This window comes from Cetorhinus maximus, chromosome 6 (assembly GCF_964194155.1).
Source record: "Cetorhinus maximus chromosome 6, sCetMax3.hap1.1, whole genome shotgun sequence".
In the NCBI taxonomy this organism is placed as follows: domain Eukaryota; kingdom Metazoa; phylum Chordata; class Chondrichthyes; order Lamniformes; family Cetorhinidae; genus Cetorhinus; species Cetorhinus maximus.
Genome location: NC_135884.1, coordinates 129,823,142 through 129,844,745, shown reverse-complemented (window position 1 = coordinate 129,844,745; position 21,604 = coordinate 129,823,142). Strand labels below are relative to the sequence as shown.

The following is a 21,604-nucleotide window of genomic DNA, read 5'->3' as shown; positions in this document are numbered from 1 at the left end:
ATAACATTTCAAAGTTTGTTTTATTCTTTGGAATTGAAGTCAGCCCAAAAACACAACCTTGTTCCTCCTACTTCAGTTTGTGGCTTTTAACCTTGCATATCTGATTCTGATATCTAATTGACGTCAGCAAACGGGTATCAGAGTTCAGATGTTAGTCTATTTACTTTTGTGAAGTGTCCATATATTAATTCCTAATTATAGTTTAATATTGAACAGATTTCAAGAAGGTTGCATCATGTCAAATTTTGCCATTATGATAAAATTAGTTTTTTTTAAATAAAGGTTTGTTTGATTTCAGCTTCTACCTTAATCCCAGGTACATCTCAATCATGTATTTCGGCCTCTGTAAAATGTAATTGAAAATGAAGGATAGTTACAGAATCTTAGTTCTGGTTTGCTGTCTGTGAGAATACTTCATTATGATTGACTGCTTACTCTGCTTGATGCTATCACGATTGTTGGCCCTTTGCGATCTCATAGATTTGGCACCAGATTCAAACTGATGTCAGGAAAGGGGAAATCTACACCACAAGAGATTTCTGCATCTTTGTGGGAAGCTTTCTTCAAGTTCAGCAGTGAGCACCATTGCACCTCTGACTACAAAACCTGGACCATTGAACTGAAGGCCCTTCAGGCAGGTATAAAAGGTTCCATTGCACTATTCTGAAGAAGAGCAGGGGAGTTCTCTGGTATCCCAGTCAATATTTATCCCTTGCGTAAAATAGACAATTTGATTATCACATTGCTGTTTTTGGGATCTTGCTCTATGCAAATTGGCTACTTCATTTCCAATATTATAACAATTGCTACACTGCAACTGTGGTACTATAGTCCAGAAAAACACTATATAAATGCAACATGAAAGATATGTGGCAGAATTTTATGGTCCCCCTCCTGTGGCTTTCCAGGCCGGCCGGCTGGCCCGCCCATGACCCAATTGAAGCATTTGAGTGGGCAGTTCATGACCACGAGGGCCATTTTATGTCCGGCTTCAATTTCGAAGCTGGTGAGAGGAGTTCAGGTGCAGGGGTATGCCTGGCAGCTCACCCTGCTTGGGCCTTGGATGGGATGGGATGGGGGAAGGTGTGCCTCCTTCAATGGCCTCCTTTCCACATTGGGCACAAGGTCTGTCCCCTGCGTTTGCTCCCCCCCCGACCTTTCTATCAAGACCCCCACTCCTTGCTCTCCACCTCCCCAGGCCTCACTGCCCCACCCTGCCATAGGACCACACCTACTTACCTGGTCCTGGATTTTGAATTTGGGGAGGACTTGTAGTACTGGCCACTGCTGCTACTTACGTTGAGGTGCAGGCCAATCAGACTCGTTAAGGCAGAGCTTACTCCTGAGTGAGGGGCAGATGTCCTGTCTCTAGCTCGTTGACGCTTAATTGGTTGTGGGGCATTCGGTATCGGCAAGGATACATTGCTGTTGATTTTTCAGGTGGCGGGGCAGGAAACATTGCCATTCGAAAAATCCTGCCCATGGTGAAATTTACGTGGCTACAAATGCTTAAGTATAAATCATATTTATGCTTGAACAGTTCTGACTCCGGTGGTTAATTGTGACTGATGGTTCACTGCATTCTGCATAAAATGGCAATGGTTTTTACCAGCAGCTCCTCTCAATCAGAGGTTCAAAGCAAACTATTGAACAGTCAGTGTTTTTCACAAGGTGTGTGGAAAATTGGAGTGATACTGCTTTTATACCAGCAATATTGTGGTTTGGTTTGTTGGAAACTTGTAGCTGTGAGATGGGCGGTGGTGTTTAAGCTACCAACGCCCATGTCCCGGCAGCAATATATAAACCCACAAGTAATTACACCTGGCAATTTGTTGCTGTGACAAGGGAGTTGGCTAACCGGTATAAATGCCAGTAGCTGGCTTAGAGACATTGGTCTCCTGGAATCCGACCTAAAACAGCACCTGTAGAAAAATGGTTTTCGAATGAGCGAAGGCTTTTCTTGTATACATCAGTGTTGTTATCATTTACAATTTTGGGAGCTCTATTTTAATGCACTCTTTTTTTAGTGGAATGGAAGTGAGAGGATAATATTTCATCCCCCCCTCCTCCTCCTCCTCCTTCAAGGAATTGCTGCATTTAAACCAGTATTTTAAAATCAATATAGTATATTGTTAACTAATCCATGTTATACTTCATCAGGTGCTCATCCAGCTATGCAATATTGCTTGGAGTCTCAGAGGAGGTAACATTTTGTCAGAAAGGTGCATACATTAGTCTACAGCAGGCTTGTGCAACCTTTACAGTTGGGTGGCCACAGTTCCGTTTTCATCTCGTTCAAGGGGCCGATGAGCAAATTTCAGAAAGATGAAGTTTGGCACAATGTTAAACGTGAATTTAAAAATAAAGTTCAGGTATGAAGAAAAGAAACAACTTGCTGAGCGAAAATAAAGAGATGTCAAAGGAATAAATTGATAATTAAAAAAAAAATGAATCAAGTTCACCATTAGATTGTGAGTGGGACAGAGTCTGTTTGTCTGGCTCACTCCCAATCCCTTGAGTGGGTGTTGTTGGGTGAGGGTGAGTGGGAATCTTGATACTGCGCCTGAGCCAGATGCACAAACACACCCACACTCAGTCACTACCTCTCCCTCCCCGTGCCTGCACCCCTCTCCCACCCCTGAGCAGCGAGTTTTTTCATCCAGGTTGTTGATAATTCTTTTCTCGGTTATGAAATACTGAGCTTCCTTTTGAATAGTGCAAAATTTACACACACATTCTTCTACAGTCCCAATGAATTTGCCAAAAGGCAGTGGAACTTAAATAATGTCTTAAGCTGTACCTCATGTATCACGAATGGTATAATCATGCAGAAAATCACATGATTTATGTTTACTCAAGCAACTGCTAAGAACACTAACAGCATTCATTTGCAATCACTGAGAAGTTTTAGGGGTTGTCATTCCTTATTTTTATCTGCATTTTGGAGCTTAATCTTTATAAATATGTATCACTGTATGATTGTAGTGTCTCTAGCAATACGGTAGAATTGGTGATTCTGGTACTGGATGAGCAATGAACTCAAATTCCGTAGTAGCAAGTTGTGAAACTCAGTTGAATAAATTATAAATTTGGCAGTTTGTTGCCAGCACCAGTTCAAAAAAGACCTGAAGCTGCTGAATTATTGTAAAACTACAAGTGGTTTACGATTGTCGTTCAGGAACGGAAGCTGCCACATCTACCTGGCCTGGCTTAACTGTGACTCCAGTTTGATCCTCCATGTCTTCAGAGCAAAAAGGGATGGGCAGTAACTGCTTAATTGCCATTGTTCATCTGATCATCATTGATCAATGACATTCTAAAAATCGAAACCTGCTGTGGCAGTTTCCTACCAACTTCACCCTGGGTTTCTGGCACTGATTGTGGAGACCAGACCAAACAAATGTGTTGAAAAACATCCCTGACCACTAAACCAACATGATCCCTCTAACCATTGTACCACCTGCTCATTTTCTTCCTCCGTACCTTGTGTCCAGCAAACCTGCTTTCTGCTCATTCAGTCCCTTGCAATTCTATTTTCGTTTTGTATTAAGTGACCTGCACTGTCACCTGAAATTCTGGCTGCTGTGTTTTTCAAATTTGGACCAAAGTGAAAGATTCTCTTATTCGCATTTAAACCATTTTAATTTAGAATAGAAAATTCTCCAGGCCTGTACCATGCAAAAGAACTTTGGTCATATTGCTTGCTTCAGGTGCTTTCCTACATGAGATTAATAACTCAACCGTGTTTGCCATTATTTGGTTTGAATCCAAAGACTAGAACTCTTGTGTTGCTGCACCTTAGTACAGTACTCCAGAAAGCTGCATTGCTGTGTCACCTCTCCAGGCATTGCATTTTAAACCTGCATATCACAAAATAGGGTTGTATAGATGGTGGATCTAAGTGGGAATTTGGAACAAATTAGTTTACAGCTTCTGCTCTTCGTTTGATCTCAGAAATTGGATATATGTTGTCAAATTTTGTAGATGGTGCCAAGTTGGAGAGCATAATTGGAGGACTGGATCATAATTCAGGAGGACATTGTTATGATCAAGTGAAGAGGGGTTGAATGGTCCCCTACTTTTCCCTTTACTTGTTTGATTGCAGCAGTCTTTTTTTTGATTAAAACGGATACGCTTGCCAATTCGGTGAGTACTTAACTGTCTATGTGCTGTGATCATAAAATAACCAATTGGATAGGTTTTCTTGAATTTAACAAAGGGGTTAACTTTATTATAATTAAACTGATTTAAGTAAAATGATATACATGTGCACACACACAGCAATAAGATTACAGAGTGGGAGGTATAAGTTGGTCAAATTAGAGTCCATAAAAAATAAAAGGAATATATAGTCTGTAGTTTGGTGAATCGGCTAACTTCAGGCTGATTTCTGTGGTCCTGTGACTTCTTCAGTGATCTTGATACTTCCAATTTAAAGATGTAGATGGCTGATTTGGTTGTTCTTCTGGAGATGGTAGTGCTGGGTTAAATATTTCTAAGTCTTTCTGCAACAGGGATGAGTCTGGGTGGTCTCAGTCAGCAAACAAGGGTTGAAGATGGAGATGGGAGGGACCTCACTTGGGTCTTTTCTCTCTGTCTCAGCTGCTTGCCCTCAGTTTTGCAGAGAAACGGGTACTTAAACATACAAAAGGCTGGCTTGTCACATGATGCCCAGGGGATCCAAATAAGGTCATTGCCAGTGTATTTCAAAGGTAACTTGATTAGATCATGTCTGGGAAGCTCCCCTTCCCAGGGCCCCATTCTTCAAGTAATTAGGCTTAATGGTTTGTCTCCAACAGTTGAATACCTCAGGTGATTGCCTTAATCCCTTGTTAATGGGACAAGAAATGTGGGCCCTTCACGTTTCCTTGAAGTCATTGTCTTTGGGTTTTGCAGACATGATGCCTCCATTTGAAGGGATTGGAATGTGGAATGTACAATAATGCAAATTAGGATAGCCATCTTGGTTGTGCACTCAAGTTACCTTTAGTCTCCATGTTTAAAAAGATCTCTGTTTTTAAAAGTTCAATTCAGGTTTCCAGATAGATTAAAAATTGTTATTTGGAATAAAACACATTTTCATGACAACAAAAATAGACTTGCAAAGTGAACGTTAATGGAATGTTAACTTTAACAGTGGGACATAGGAGTTGGTTGATGGTAGGAAAAATAAGGCCACTTGTTCTTTGGTAGGTAAAATATTAAATTGGTAAAGTAGCAAAAAGATTTAGGAATACAGGTAAATCACTAAAAGTAGCAGTGCATTGCTAAGGCCATAAAGAGTGCGGACTAATAGAAAAATTTAACACGTGAGCCTTCTGACTTGCGAATATTCACACACTAGATCTGCCCCCCCATCTGCCAAGATGCGTTATGGGACCCCCTCTGAAGTCCCAACACGAAGACTCCTTGGGAATTACCTGGGAAGTTTGAATTTCCAATGGGCAATTCCCCTGCTTCCCAGGACCCTCCAAAAAAAGTCTGCAACTCTGAGTAAGAGTCAGACACTTCAGACAGTTCCAACTTATTTACCTGGATCGTTACCTAGGAAGTGTTAGACAGAACTATCCTAGTCTAACTCTGGGCAACTATACAACTGACCTCCCCCTGGACACACTTTCCTCGCACTCCTCCCCCCATGCCCTGTCTATCCTCCCAAGGTAAGCTGCTTGAGACTGTACTTTGTTAAAACCATTACTCTTTTACTTACAGCTACCATCTACATATTGGGAGCATTGCATGAGGTTGGAACTTCTCCTCCTTCCAGATCTCTGTTGCATCATATGCTTCTGATGTTAACCTCTTTCTCTACATCTACATCTTTATCCCTATCATATTTATATCTCCTATACCGATCTCAACTGCCTACAGCATTGTATAAATAATGCAACGACTGCAATTGACTTATAAAACATCCCATAGAGCTTCACAGGAGTGTTAATCGACAAAACCTAACAGACAAAGCAACACTAAGCCGTATGAAATTCTATTAGGATGGGTAATCAAAAGCTTAGTCAAACGGATAGATTTTAAGGAGCAACTTGAGGAGAGGGAGGTTTAGGGAAAGAAGTCCAGAGCTTTGTGCCTGTCAGCTGAAGACATGGACACCAATGGTGGACCAAAGAAGATGGAGGATGCACAATAGATCAGCTGAGAGATAAGGAGGTATAAGGCTATGAGGGAAATTTAATAAACCAGGGTAAGAATGTTAAATTTGTGTTTTGTGGGATTGGAAGAGAACATGTATCACATTTGTCCTTGGTGATGTATATACGTGAATTGTTGTGTAATATGATATGGGCAACCAAGTTGGATGAACTGAAGAAGATGGAGGTTGGTAGATGGAATACTAATCAGAACATTGAAGAAATCAAATCTGAAATTGACAGTGAGGTTTTCAATGGCAAATGGGTTGAGGAAGGAATAGAGATGGAACTAAGCAGTCTTCATGATGGAGGGGATGTGAGATGAGAAATGCAGCCTGGTTGCAAACAATCCAACCAGTGGCAAGAGAGGTAAAAACTTTGTTCAGAATACTTTGACCAGTACTGTGTACGTCACTGATGGCTTTCTATTTATTACAGTTAATCTAAGGACTTTTTTAAAAAAAAAAGACAAATTAATGTAAAAAAATTTAGTTAGACTTGGCACACAGAAAATTTGTTTTTTAGAGGAAAAACAATTATTTAGCCTCCATTTACGTCAGTGAACTCAACTGCAACTGGGTTTATTAAACTCAACCCCATTATGAAGCAAGCCAGTTAAAATCTAAATTACTTCTGAGTTGGGATAGTTTAATATGATTTTTTTATGAATAGTTAAGAAATTTCTCTCAGCTCATAATTTGAAGTATTCCTGGTACACTGTTCATGCATTCTGATGTTATCAGCCTGTTTCAATGTTTCCTCAAGCAGTTAGCAGTAGGTCGTTTTCTGTGTTTGCCTTTGAATGACCTTTGGCTGGATTGGTCTAAGTGTACTTTGAGAGAGCTCCATTTTAGGTGTTTTTAGAAGGGGAGAGGACGAGAGAGAGAGGGGAAGGGGATAATTGCTGAGTTTGTACATCATGAAGGAATGTTTTCAAACAAAAAGCACTGTTATGTGAGCAAAGAATAATTCCTTTCTAAGATAATACTAACCGTGGCATTTATTTATGTTTGCATAGCCTCTGGCAAACTGCCATCCAGTCTTTGCATTCTCTAAATATTTCACTGATCTGTGAGTTGGAGTGACAATGTGAATGATATTGGTAGGATGTGAATAACTTTAGTTTTCTAAATATCTGCATTTATATTAAAAAATTCAAGTCTTATGGCATTGTTGAGCTCCAAACATGATGTTGTATGTCAGTTGGCTTAGCACTTAAGATGGAGGAAAATTCTACTTGCTTATGGTTGGGTCAAAGCAAATAACATGATATTGAAGTTGTATTATTGCATTTGGTGGTTTACAAACCACTCCTCCTATTTGCTGTCCTCTCTTGAAGGCACTGATTTGTGCAGGATATGGCACCCCCGGTAACTTCCTCAAGTGGCCATTATTCATGTGAGTATTGGTATAATGAACATAGCTTGACTACATCTGTCAGTAGCATCACGATGAACCCAGTACTGCTAACAGTTCATATTTGCATGCCTTTTCCAGAAATTATTTGATAATGTTTGCATCCAACTGAAACCTTAAATCTAGAATTGTCTTAAAGCACATTGCACAATTTTTGACTTTTGAAATGCAATGACAATTGTTATGGAGGATAGTGATAGAGTTTGTAGAATCTTATTCAATTTTTACTTGTTTAGGTGAAATTGTTTTGTGTGAAACAACTATTTACAATCCACCATGATTCTTCAAACAGCCTTTTTTTTAACCTCTAATATTTTAAGGTAATGTAAAGGTGCTAAATTAATTTTTAATGCACCTTCTATAGTTTAACAGCACTCTACAAATTCAATGGCATTGAAGAGGACTTTGGATCAAGCCCAGCAGCTGCTGCCTTTGAATGACACGGAATAACAACAACCTAGAATTTATATGGTATCTTTTCACATACGCAGGATATCCCAAAGTGCTTCACAGCCAATTATTTTTTTAAGTAGTCTGTGCACACAGTAAATTAGTTGAGGGAGAAAGGTTGACCATTACATATGGAAAATTCCCTGCTTTTATATGAATTGTGCAGTGAAATCTGCCTGAACAGCCAGAATGAGGCCCTGTTGTAATGCCTTATCCAGAAGGCAGCATACCCTCATTACTGCACTTTTAGTAGAATCCTGTGTATGTACTCAAGTCTTGCAGGAAGGCATGGCATCACAATCTTTTTACTTGGAAATGAAAATGCTCCCAAGTGTTAAAGTAATTGTTTACATGCCTTATTTAGATTTTATGGTGACATTTGAAATTAACACAAGTATAATATGTTTACATATAGATTATTATCTTTTTGTAATTGCTTGCAAATTTTCACTTTATTTATGTATTCACGGGATGTGGGCATCACTGTTAAGGCCAGCTTTTATTGCTCATCCCTAATTGTCCTTGGAATGGTGAGCTTCCTTCTTGTGTACAGCCAAGTGGCTTGCTATGCCATTTCATAGGGCTGTAAAGAGTCCACCACATTCATTGCTGTGGGTCTGGAGTCACATGTAGACCAGACCAGGTAAGGATGGCAGATTTCCTTCCCTAAAGGACATTAGTGAACCAGATGTATTTTTTAATAATCCGGTAATTACATGGTTACCTTTACTGATACTAGTTTTTTTATTCCCGATTTATTTAATTAATTGAATGAAAACTTCGCAGCTGCTTTGGTGGAATTTGTACTCCCTTCTCTACATTATTAGGCCAGACATCTGGATTAGTAGTTCAGTAAAATAACCACAATGCTACCGTACCTGTACTTGCCGTGGTTACAACACAGCTATTTACTCTTCTTTGATAATGCCATTGCTTTAATTATGGGGAGACTCCATTGTAGTGGTAATGTCACTGGACTAGTAATCCAGAGGCCCAGGCTAATGCCTGGGTTCAAATCCCACCATGGCAGCTGGTGGAATTTGAATTCAATCATTAAATCTGGAATTGAAAGCTAGTCTCAGTAATGGTGCCCATGACAGCTATCATCAATTGTTGTAAAACCTATCTGGTTCACTTATGCCTTTTAGGGAAAGAAAGCTGTCATCCTTACCTGGCCTGGCCTACATGTGACTCCAGATCCACAGTAATGTAGTTGACTCTTAACTGTCCTCTGAAATGGCCAAGCCAGCCACTCAGTTCAAGGGCAATTAGGGATGGGCAACAAATGCTGGCGTTGCCCTCAATGCCCACATCCCATGAAAGAATCAAGAAACAAACACAACCAGAATGCTCTGGTTGACAGAACCAACCCATAGTACAACCTAGGTTTTCTACATGCCTCAGCACAGGTTTGTGAATGTCTCCATGATCAGGTGGTTGTAGTGAATTACAAGAACACAGAACAACTTCTCAATGCTAGCAACTATTTGCTTGAACAAACATTTTCTGAAGCAAGAAATAACCAATTGTTACATATTTTATCTACAGAGTCAACAAATTGTAAAGACTTCCTGGTAAATTTGTTGTAATTGTTACATTGGGCTGCCTTAGGTAATTTTGAAATGTAGGCATTAAATGTAATGGGGCATTCTAAAATTGCTGAGATAGCTAAACATGTATAGTTTATAAACTAAAAAGCAGATGGATCCCCTAAGATAATTAAAGGTGTGAATTAAATTGTGTGCTGGCATCTTCGCGTTTTAAAATAAAGTAAATAATATCTTTAGGCCTTGTGGTTTAATTTATTTGAGCAGAGAGTGAAACGACAATTTCACTTTGATTTCCACTTGAATATTTCATTTCACTTTCCCTTGACACCAGAAATACTCATTTGCAATTAATCTTTGTTCTAAAACATGCCACAATGTGTAAACAATTTTGGGAGCACAAATAGAAAGAAAACTCAGTTTAACAGCAACACCAAGCAAATTGAACTTACATTGGCCTCTAGGACAGTCCTGCCAATAGGGTCTTGTGACCAAATATCTTGTGTGAACTCATTAGCCTATGTCCGAATGTAAAAACTGGTGTAAAAGGGCAAATGCAGCCAGGTGCTCTGAGACTGACAGCACTTGAAGAAAATCACAAACTCCAGAATTCTCAGTTATACAAATTTTAAGTTGACTTTGGGCTGTCCTGTGCTAAAATTTTGGATGTAAATCTATGCATGAACTGGTCTTTTGCATAGGAGGTAAAACTATGAAAAAATGTGGTAGAGGGTTTTGGCAAACGTAACTTGAGGAAATGCAAACATAACCATGTTTTGGGTTGTATCGGTGTAAATCAGTTGCCTATGAATTTTCTCTGGCTTGACCAACATTTTTGAATTTTTTGAGGAGGTAATCGAGGGCGTAGGCAATGGAGTGGATGTAATTTATCTCCATTTTTAAAAATGCTCCATAATAGACTAATGAACAAGGTCAGAGAATGTGGAGTTGGGGACAAGTGGCAGAATGGATTGCTAACTGGCTTCAAGACATAAAGCAAAGAGTGGGAGTAAAGGGTAACTATTCAGAGTGGCAGAAAGTGGGAAGTGCTGTTCCACAAGGATCATTGCAGGGACCATTGCTGTTCGCAATTTACATTAACGATTTGGGCTTTGGAATCAAAAACACATTTTTAAAATTTGTGTTTGACACCAAATTGGGACGGATAGTCAGCACTGAGAAGGAGCGCAACAGATTACAGGAGAACATATAAATTTGCAGAATGGGCAAATAATTGGCCAATGAAGTTCAACACAAATAAATGTGATGTAATTCGTTTTGGCAGGAAGAATAGGGACGTCACTTATTACTCGGAAGGTGCAAGCCTCGGTAGGGTAGAGGAACAAAGGGATCTCTGAGTACAAATATACCAATCATTAAAAGTTGCGCCACAGGTTAGCAAGGCCATTTTTTAAAAAAGTAAACCAATCACTCGGCTTTTTTTTTTACAGAGAGGATAGAATTGAAAAGTAGGCAAGTTATGCTGGACCTGTATCAAATGTTGGTTAGACCACACTTATTTGAGTACTGATTGCAGTTCTGGTTGCCATGTTATTAAAAGGATATAGAGGTACTGGAGAGGGTGCAGAGATTTACAAAGATGATACCAGAAATAAGTGGGTATACATATCAGGAAAGGATTGACAGGTTGATCTCTTTCTTTCTCTGAAAAGAAGGTGGCAGAAGGATGACCTAATAGAAGTATATTAAATTATGAAAGGTTTTGATAGAGTGGATACAGACAGAATATTTCCTCTTGTAGGGGAAAAGCAAAACTAGAGATCATCAATATAATGGTTACCAAAAAACCCAATAGGGAATTCAGAAGAAACTTCTTCACCCAAAGTGAAAATAATGAACTCGCTACCATAAGAGAGTGATACATTTAAGAAGAAGCTAGTCAAGCATTTGAAGAAGGGAATAGAGGGTTACAATGATAGATTTAGATGAGGAAAGATGCAAGGAGGCCCGAGTGGAGCATAAACATCAGCATGGACTGATTGGACCGAATGACTTGTTTCTCTGTGATCCTATGTAAAAAAAAAAGGCCTAACTCTTGCGCTTTAGTTACTCTAAAATATTCCTGGATATTCTAGGCCAAAAGTGTAAGAACAGAATCCTAAAATATAATATTTTGTGTGTGCAGTGAGGAGCTAATGCAGCCAACAATCTGGTTGGTATACCAGAGAAAATAAGAGTTTTCTGTTACTGACTTGTCTGGAATAACTCAAAATTGGTTGGCTTTGGTGTTCCTTTTTGTGCAAAGCTCCACTCACTTACTTTCTTTTGAATGCTGCTTATATTTGAATGGTAGGAGTATATCCAGTTTCTCCCCTAGAATTAAAAACTACCAGGTGCTCCAAAGGACAGCCTGGGAACTTTAAACTTGGCTTCAGAATGAATGCAGGGTAGTGTGAGACTCATGCAGTGTGAAGTTACTTTGTTGAGGTGGTCTAATACCTATTGTTTTAGTGTGGTTTGGGTGATTTTGAAGCTGAATAATACTATGTAATTTGCATTGATGCACAGGTGATGCCACATCAAAAAATGTGTACTATGATGACCTGTAGATGGTTGATCTACTAAAGTATTCTGGCATATACACTAATAAATTATTTCTCAGCCACATACAAGCAGAATACTTTGTCTCTTGGAAAGTCTAAAGGGATATTTTTTCCTTTCCGAAATGCACCTTGAGCAGTTAGGCAAATTTTCTTCCTAACCTTTTGCAACTTTTCCTTCTACTTTGACGTACTATACTTTGTCTGAACCTGAAAGTTAACTACAGCCAGTATTGCTGGGTCATGAAATAGGACTTCAACCTGATTTCCGAGCGGAGGTCAGGAATTACAAGAGTTGCTGCTGCATGCGCGAATCTGGAGCAGGCTCCGTAGACGCAGTTCAACGTTGAGATCTTCAGGTCGGGGACAAGTGCCGAGGGCACCTGCGTTGGGGGGGAAAAAGGATTGAAAACCCGATCACAGGATCCAAGGTGTGGCGTCAAAACACAGAAGTCCTGGGAGAGGGGATAGGGAGAGGTCCGAGAGAGGGGGAGAGAGGGGACTGAGGAAGGAGCCACTGAGAGGAGACCACTGGGGAGAGGAGCAAAGTAGTGAAAGTACTATGGTTGACAGGCTCCGAGTAGTGAGCGCTTGGGAAAAGCCCTGGAGAGCTGAAACGGCAGTGGAAGGTTGGTGACTCCATGTTGCAGGCTGTTGAGGCAAAGGTAACCCTTGGAGCAGTGGTGTTTTGCTCAGCATAGCTGAAGAGCTGGAGTTGTGCCTGTGAGTTGGTGCTGGAATGCAGACTTGGAAATCCAGGGGAATTCAGTTTAAGTAGTCGCCTTTGAAAGAACTTCCACATTTTTAACTACACTTTTAAGCCCACAGTTGTCAAAGCAATCTTTCCATTAACTACTTGATCTGGAGACCCCCAGAAAAACTGCAGTATTGCTTTATGTGGAACCTTAATAAATAAAAAATTAGGTGTGTACACACTTCCTATCAAGCATACTAATCTTCACAACAGAACCAATAATATTTTTCACACTTCAAGCTTCTTGCTGGAGAGAAATCTCCAAAGCCTAAATACGTTATTCAGCACAGGTGTCAAACATTGGTATTATTTCTGTTTGATTGTGGTTCTGTATTGGCACAGTGCTTCACAGCCAATTATTTTTAGTTCCTATCATATAGATAAATCTGGCAGTCAATTTGTGCACAGCAAGTACCTACAAACAAAAATGAGATACGTGACTAGTTAATCTGATTTTGGGTGCTGGTGTTGAAAATAGAGTTTTTGACTAAGACAGTGGGACTACTTGTTCTTTCAGTGGTGCCTCAGGATATTTTATATCCATACAAATAGGTAGATGGGGCCTTGGTTTAATGTGAGGTCTGATACACTGCACCTCTGACAATGTAGCACTCCTGCAATGCTGCACTCTAGTGTTAGAAAATAGACTGAACTGTGGAAACAACATTAGTAGAAATCAAAAGAAAAATACTGTGGATGCAAGAAATCTGAAATAAAAATGGGAAATGCAGGAAAATCTCAGGTCTGGCAGCATCTGGGGGGAGAGAAACAGAGTGAATGTTTCAAGCCCGTGTGACTCTTCAGAGCCATTTTTTTCTCAAGAGATTTGAATGACAAAAGGTGTCATGGACACAAGACATAAAGAGTGGTAATGATCGTATTAAAACCTAAGGCAGGTGCTAATAGTGGCATAAAGGTCAGATAGCAGAATGTGTTAATAGCAGAACAAGGGTCAGCACTTTCTGAAAGCAAAAACATGAGAACAAGTTACAGACTGTCCTTTGAGGGTTGGGCTGGGGGGGATAAAATGAAAATGAGGAGAAAGTTCATGGTCTGAAGTTGTTGAACTCAATGTTAAGTTCAGAAAGCTATGAAGTGCCTAACCGGAAGATGATGTTGTTCCTCCGATTTGCGTTGGGCTTCCCTTGAACAGTGTAACAGGCCGAGGACAAATGTGAGCATGAGAGCAAGATGATGAATTGAAATGGCAAGCGACAGTCTGCGTTTAGTCTCCACAATGTAGAGGAGACTGTGTTGTGAGCAGTGAATGCAGTGGACTAAATTGAAAGAAGTACAAGTGAATCGCTGCTTTACCTGGAAGGAGTGTTTGGGACCTTGTACGGTGAGGAGGGAAGAAGTAAAGGGGCAGGTGTTACACCTTCTGTGATTGTATGGGAAGAGGATGAGATGTTGGGGGTGATATAGGAGTAGCCCAGGGTGTCACAGAGGGAATGGTCCCTTTGGAATGCTGAAAAGGGAGGTGATGGGAAGATGTGTTTGGTAGTGACATCATGCTGGAGTTGACGGAAATGGCGGAGGATAATCCTTTGAATACAGAGCTTGAAAGTGAGGACAGGAGGAACCCTATCCTTCTGGAAAGGAGGAGAAGGGGTGAGGGCAGAAGTGCAGGAAATGGGTGAGACATGGTTGAGGGCCCGGACAACCACATTGTGGGGGGGAACCAGGACTCAGGAAAAAGGAAGACGTCAGAAGTGCCATTGTGTAAGGTAGCATTATTGAAACAGATGTGACGGAGACTGAGAAACTGGGAGAATGGGATGGAATCCTTACAGGAAGCAGGGTGTGTGGAAAGGTAGTTGGGGTAGCTGTGGGAGTTGGTGGGCTTGTAGTGAATTTTGGTCGACAGTCTATCACCAGAAATGGAGACAAAGAAGTCAAGGGAAGGGAAGTGTTGGAGATGGACCATGTGAAGATGAGAGAGGGGTGGAAGTTGGAAACAAAATTGATGCATTTTTCCAGGTCCAGATGAGAGCACAAAGCAGCACCAATACAGCATCGATGTACTGGGAAAAGAGTTGTGGGAGGGTGGCTGAGAAGCACTGGAACAAGGAATTCTCCACATTCCCCAGAAAAAGACGGTCATAAATGGAGCCCCTGCGGGTACCCATAGCCAGCCCTTTCATTTGGAGGACTTGGAGTACTTAACTCTTCCTAGCAACTCTTGATTGAAATTTTCAAAGAGCAGAAAAAATACACCTAATATGTAAGACTTTTGTTCGAATATATCTGTAAGGCCTATTTTTTCTGGATCAGTGTACTTACCTATACACTGATGTCAATTTTCTAGAACAAATTGGCAAGAGCCTTTGGTGAAGAAAAACTGATGATCTTCAGTTTACCATTAGTGCCTTGCACTGCTCTACCAGAGAATATCATTTTATGGTGCAAATTCACCATTAATCTAAAGAACACACATACTATGGAGAGTTGCTAGCACAGTTTAGAAGCAAAACCAGAAAAAGCTCCGTTACGCATTGGGCTGGATTTTACAGGGTGCCGTATTCCCTGCACCACCTGACTAAAATGTCTTGGTGGGCCCACCCACCAAAATGGTGGCTGTCCTGCAGCGTTAATTGTCAAAGGTCAAGACTTCCGTCCCCATCAGAGAGCTGTCAGTCAATCCGATTGTCCAGCAGCTTTGTAGTTCCAGCTGTGCCAGGTTCGAGCGGTGGCCGCAGCTGGGACTTCAGGCAGTCGAGAGGAACGAAGAGGAAGTTATGGAGCCAGACTTCAAGGTAAGCCTGGGGTATTGGCTGGGCCTGGCTGGCAGACCCTGGTGAGGTGGGAGGGTTAAAAGTGGAGTGGGGTTTAAAATTTGGAAATGCGCAGCTAATCAGCACAGTGGTCCCCCAAAGGAATTGACTTGTTCCAGTATCAGATATACACCAGACATCACACTTCACTTTGATGCAAAACAGCCCTTAGAGAAAAAAAGTGAGTGACTGAGAAAAAGCCTTAAATTCGCATGCCAAAAGGATTATACAGGGCACAGGGGCAGCTGAAGTTTTGGCAAAGTTGACATCAACTGTTGTACTGCTGTTTGAATTGGAGCATATGTTCCTCTGTGCTGAAGCACTCTGGTCACCATAGAGAGCCTCAGTGCTCCCGTGCTTTGTGAGGGTTTACTTTATTTTCCTTCAACCCTCCCCAACTTGAGTAGATCCTACAGCATCCTCGCATACCCTGTACACGTGTTGTCAATTCACTGTCCTGCCCGACTCAGTTCCTTTCTCTCTTAGTTGCTGATGCTACAATTTACTGGTATCCTTTTTCCTTTTGCTGCCCACTCAGAGAAAACAGGGAATGATATAGTAAATTAGGCTATTCAAAGCTTTGCAGCACAAGTGCATAGATTCTATTAATGCTGTAGTTCCTTTAGAGTGAATAAAACTCATATATTTTTCTACAAGGCTGAGAGTATTTATCTTACCAAATAATGGCACGAATCTTCCAGGCAGCAACAATGATAAGCTGATTGCTACTGCGCTTGAAGATCCCCATCCCCCTCCCCTTTAAACACTGCTGTGTATGTTTTCTGGGATCTTTGGATCCTGGCTGTTAAAGAAATGTGCAAAACAGTGTTCCTCGGGGAGGAGTAGAGTTGGGGAAGACAGGGCAGGTGCCCTTTTTACAGCAGTAGCTGCTGTATGGTAAGCTTAAAGGTCCATTCTTTGAATCTGAATGGATGTATGAGTGGGTGAATAAGTGAATGGGAGTTGGGTAGGTGGGCAAGTCGGTAGTCACTCTGGGGCAGTAGGCGCAACCAGTTGGGGATGGTCAGATTGGTTCAGTAGGTGGTTAGAGGGGGTTGGTAGTTGGGTTGGGTCGATGGGGTGGTTGGGTTGCAGTGTCAGTGAGGGATGACTGGGGGGGATCAGTTGTGGAGTTACCCAGGTGTTCGACTACGTTTTAATTTGTCTAATGTTTTCTGAGTAACTATACAGTAAGTACTGTGGAACTGTCCAAAGTCTCCAATTCTCCCTCTGAGTCGGAGACATTCGCAAAGGCTCCCAGGGAGCAGTGGAATTACCTATCAGAAGTTTAAATTTTCTAGGCACTTCTCACTAAGGTCTGTGTGTCAGGACTTCCACAGGGTCCTGGCGTGCATCTTCAGTTGTACGTATGGTCTCTGATGATCTGGAGCCTGGAAGATTTGGCCCCCCTCATTGGAAGGGGAAGATGGAACACTGAATCCTGGTAGCTACGTAGGCCAAGGAATCATGATTTCCTGCCATTTTCTGACTTATGCTCACAGATTTGTCATTCTAAATTATTGGCAGATATGAACTGTCCTAATGGCACTGATGTGATTAGCAAAGTTTCTGTCTCATTTGGAGGCAGAACACTGGGTTAAATAAGTAGAAAAGGAAATGAAAGGACTTGCAATTATATAGTACCTTTCACAACTGTAGGACATCCTAAAGCACTTGACATTCAGTACTTTTGAACTGTTGTAATGTAGGGAAGCTCAACAGCCAATTTGTGCACAGCAAGTTCACACAAATAGTAAAGAGATAAATGATCAAATAATCTAGTTTTTAGTGAAGTTCATTGAGGGATAAATATTGGCCAAGATACTGGCCAAGCTCCCCTGCTATTCTTCAAAATAGTGTGATGGGATTGCTTCTGTCCACCTGAGAGGGTAGATGGGGTAGAAACTTCAATCTGAAAGATGGCATTTCTGACCGTGCAGCACTCACTTTGTATTGTACTTATGTGTCACCTTGTATTTTGTGCTGCAGACTCTGAAGCTGGACCTGAACCCATGAATTTCTGACTCTGAAGTGAGAGTGCTGCCACTGACTCAAGGCTAACACTTGATCAAACAATGACTAGCTGCCTGATAAATTATATACGTTGCTATTACTGTTATGGGATAATCTTTCCAGTACATTTTAAGAGCCATTATGAATGGTCTGTAAGCAGAACATGTGAAACATAGACCTCTTATGCCATGATGTGAAACGCACATAGTAAGTTCATAACACAATGAATATCCTCTTTGAGCTGGGTTATAAATAATGCATGCAGTTGGCAGGGTGGTATTAATCTCTGCTGAAGCTCCTAATCTGCCTCTTTCAGAAGTATCCTATGGGAGGTTGATTCATGATATGTGAAAGAAAACTAATGAAAAGGTTGACATTTGATTTTGACACTGGGTACCAATAATATTAAAATGTTCTTCTAGTATTTTCTGTCAGCAATATCCCTCGGCGTGTTGAGCACAAAGTTAACCAGATATAAAACAAAAACAGAATTACCTGGAAAAACTCAGCAAGTCTGGCAGCATCGACGGAGAAGAAATCAGTTAACGTTTTGAGCCTTCATGGCCTTCGGCAGAACTGCCGAAGGGCCATGAAGGCTCGAAACGTTAACTGATTTCTTCTCCGCCGATGCTGCCAGACTTGTTGAGTTTTTCCAGGTAATTCTGTTTTTGTTTTGGATTTCCAGCATCCGCAGTAGCTTTTAGCTTTTTGTTTTTAACCAGATATAACTACGTTTAAAAACATCACTTCTAATTAGAAGATCTCCAAAACCCATTTCCCACTCCATTATTTTTTTATCTGGACATTTTACATCAAAATGAGGGCTATATATTATAGTGAAGAAAGTTGCATGTTGAAGCAGTAATTTTTGTGCACCTTTTATGTTTCTGCCCATCTTGCTTTGACATCACTCATTATTTGCTCCCTGTCATTCTTTTTTTGCACATTCTATGCTATATTGTGAATAAAATTAGAATAATTCTGTTGAAGTATGCTGAACTATAAATTTTAAGACTGAAAAAGACTTAGTATTATTCAATGGTAAGAATGTTATGTGACAAGTGAATGAATTAATGTGTGAACATGAATTAAGCAACCAATGAAAACATTATGCATGTACTGTATTCAGCTTAAAATGTATTTCTCATATTACAGCTAAAAAGATAACCCATGCAAAATCTTGAAACTTAAAACAATTGTTGTAGAACACAGGTAGCCAAGCTATACTTTGTGTGCTAATGAAAGATAGTTTGACATAAAACTTTAAAAGTCCATAACCATTGTGTTTCCAAAAACAAAAAATGCTGAAACACTCAGCAGGTCTGACAGCGTCTGAAGAATCAGAGAGAAGAATCGGAGTCTGAAGAAGAGTCATATGGACTTGAAATGTTAACTCTCTTTCTCTCCGCAGATGCTGTCAGACCTGAGTTTTTTCCAGCAGTTTTTGTTTTTGTTTCAGATTTCCCGCAGCCACGGTATTTTGCCTTTACCATTGTGTTTCGGGTTTCTCATTACATGGGTATCATGTGCATCCCTGCTACTGTAGTTATTACATTTAGTAGTGAAGATTGGAAAAACATTAAGTTAACATTTTCAATTAATAGTTTTTTTTTCTTTGTAGAATCTGTGTATGACCTACTGCCAAAAGAGCTGCAGCTTCCAACAAGTGAGACAAGTATTGCATCAATGAGTCAGAAAAGTGGTGGTGAGGCAACATCTCCTCCTTCAGCTGCAGTTGCTCCTGGTATGCAGTTCCATTTAGTTTCCCTCTTTCCTTTTTTAATTCAGATATGATTGCTGACAACTGTGTGTACTGCTGGCAGTAGTTCAAGGCACAACTGAACTGCTCTAATTCTCAGAGAATCACACAATGTAATCAGTGAATGTTCTAATCAGCAACATTATCTGTGTGGGAAAAGAGGAGTGTGGATACAGTGTGCTAGAAGTATGGCCAGGTACAGCATTAAGTTACCTTGGTCCCTAAAACATGCATTTTTTCAATGAGTACTTAATTGTGCAATTATATAACACGTATTTTTCAAACTTGCGAATCTTGTTTATGTGGTATAGCTGTTTTTTAAACTTAATTTGAAATACCAATTAATGTTACATCAGAAATATCCATAAACTATTTGATGAAGGTAAATGACATAAGATACAATTTATAGATATCATTGACATACTCTTGGGAAATATCTTTGCATTACATATCGACTGTTTTTGTCTTTTTTTTACTCCATCTTGCTATGACGTCATCTTTAAATAACAGAGTGAAACTAAATAATTCACAATTTTCAAAAAAAGTGCCATGTTTTTGTATTTCTGGTACTGAATTCTAATCCATATTTTCAATTTGTAAATCTGTCTTAGTCTGAATTTTGAAGCTATTCTGTCAACTAACCTAGTTTATTTTCCCCTCAAATACAGACGCTTTTGATAAACTAAAATTCAAAGCTAAGATTAAGCAACATATTGCTGAATGAACTATCCATTTGTAAGGGAATATGATTTTCTTGGCAAATAAGCAGTAATTTTTATTTATTTTATGGTTTCATCTCTTTTTCTCTCAACATTATACTTTGCTCCTTTCCACTCCTCCTCTTACCTTTTGCTAAATCACCCTTTCTTTTTCATTCTGCTTTGTCTTCCAATTTTTTTGTCTGTATCTTTATGAAACCTCGTTACAGTATGTGTTTGTCTTTATCTCTCCTCGTCCTCCTTTCTGTAAGTCTTCTACTGCATGCCTCTCAAAATTCCCCCTCCTGCCTTTCTCCCTCTTTCTTTGTCTTCCGTACCCTTTTCGCTCTTTCATTACATCCTTCAATATATTTCTCCTTTTCCTATAATCGCCCTTGGAGACTTGAAGGCAGATTCATAGTTCTGATCCTAAGGTGCCTGCAGGATTTGTTGCATTCCTCCCATGGAAACCACAGATGATCTCTTCTGCATCATTATAATCCTAAATTTAATTTCATAAGACATAACCGCGGATGCACTTGGAGAAAATTGAGAGAATGATTCCACTATCCAAGGAGGCATCTTCCAGTTCTGCCTCCTTTTACCATCTGCAGGAGATTGATCTGTTTTAAAAACTTTTTTTTCTTGCAAAGCAGGAAAAAACAGGTTAGCGAGAACAAGTGTCCATCCTGATCTGCTGCCTTCGACTTCGAGTGGAGTTGGGTGTTTAGGCAGACTTGGGGCAGGTTGCAAGGTCTGGGGTGACTTGAAGGGGAAAAGGGACCACTTTTGGGAGTGGGCTAAAAGGCAGCCTGTAATTTGTCAGTTGATTCGGTGCTGCTGTTGGGACACCTTGATTTAATGAAGCATTTCTGATGTTTTCTAAGCTTTAATTTCCCCACGAATTCTTGGCGAACAGCCGTCACAGAAGTGGTTTTGGCTTCATATTGGCGCAAACTGTTTAACATAATTTGAGAGCAAAATCACTTGAATCGAAACTCGGCAAAATTTCATTTCGCAAAGCACAGGGCTTGTAACTACTTCCATGTGATTGAAGCTTGACATGAATTGAGCTTTTAAAAGTTCCCAATTTGCTTTGTCGACTGTTTTCCAACTTTCAAATGGAAACAAAGTTGTGGATCTATTGAACAACGAAGAGCACTGTTAGAGCTGGAAACATAACCCAAGATTGGTAACGCCCATAATACATTATGCAAGTCTGAGACCAACACCTGTATTATAAAGATGTCCTAAATCTTGTTTATCTGATAAAATGAGTTCAAGAACTAATTCTGCAATTCTGTACTTTGAGCTGATGGCTATTGAGGGCAGGAGTGGTATTTCCTATTGATAAGTAAACATTGTTTTTAAAATTGAAATACATAAAAATAATTTGATAACTTCCAGTTCATAGAAGCAATTTTTGAAAACATTGATAGTTAATATCGTTTGAAGAAACAAAAATTCTAAACCCATTTTTTGTTAA

At 40.1% G+C, this 21,604-nt stretch overlaps 2 protein-coding genes across 3 annotated transcripts in view; both read left to right on the top strand.

Annotated features, from left to right (window-relative positions):
* kars1 (lysyl-tRNA synthetase 1) overlaps positions 1-21,604 on the top strand; it is a 531,769-nt gene that overhangs the window by 281,629 nt on the left and 228,536 nt on the right. The window lies entirely within an intron of this gene.
* nfat5b (nuclear factor of activated T cells 5b) overlaps positions 1-21,604 on the top strand; it is a 205,639-nt gene that overhangs the window by 45,550 nt on the left and 138,485 nt on the right. For both annotated transcript variants that reach the window (XM_078544498.1, XM_078544499.1), the window contains exon 2: positions 19,283-19,405. In XM_078544498.1, the coding sequence (XP_078400624.1) occupies positions 19,283-19,405 (123 nt within the window). The remainder of the gene's footprint in view (positions 1-19,282; positions 19,406-21,604) is intronic.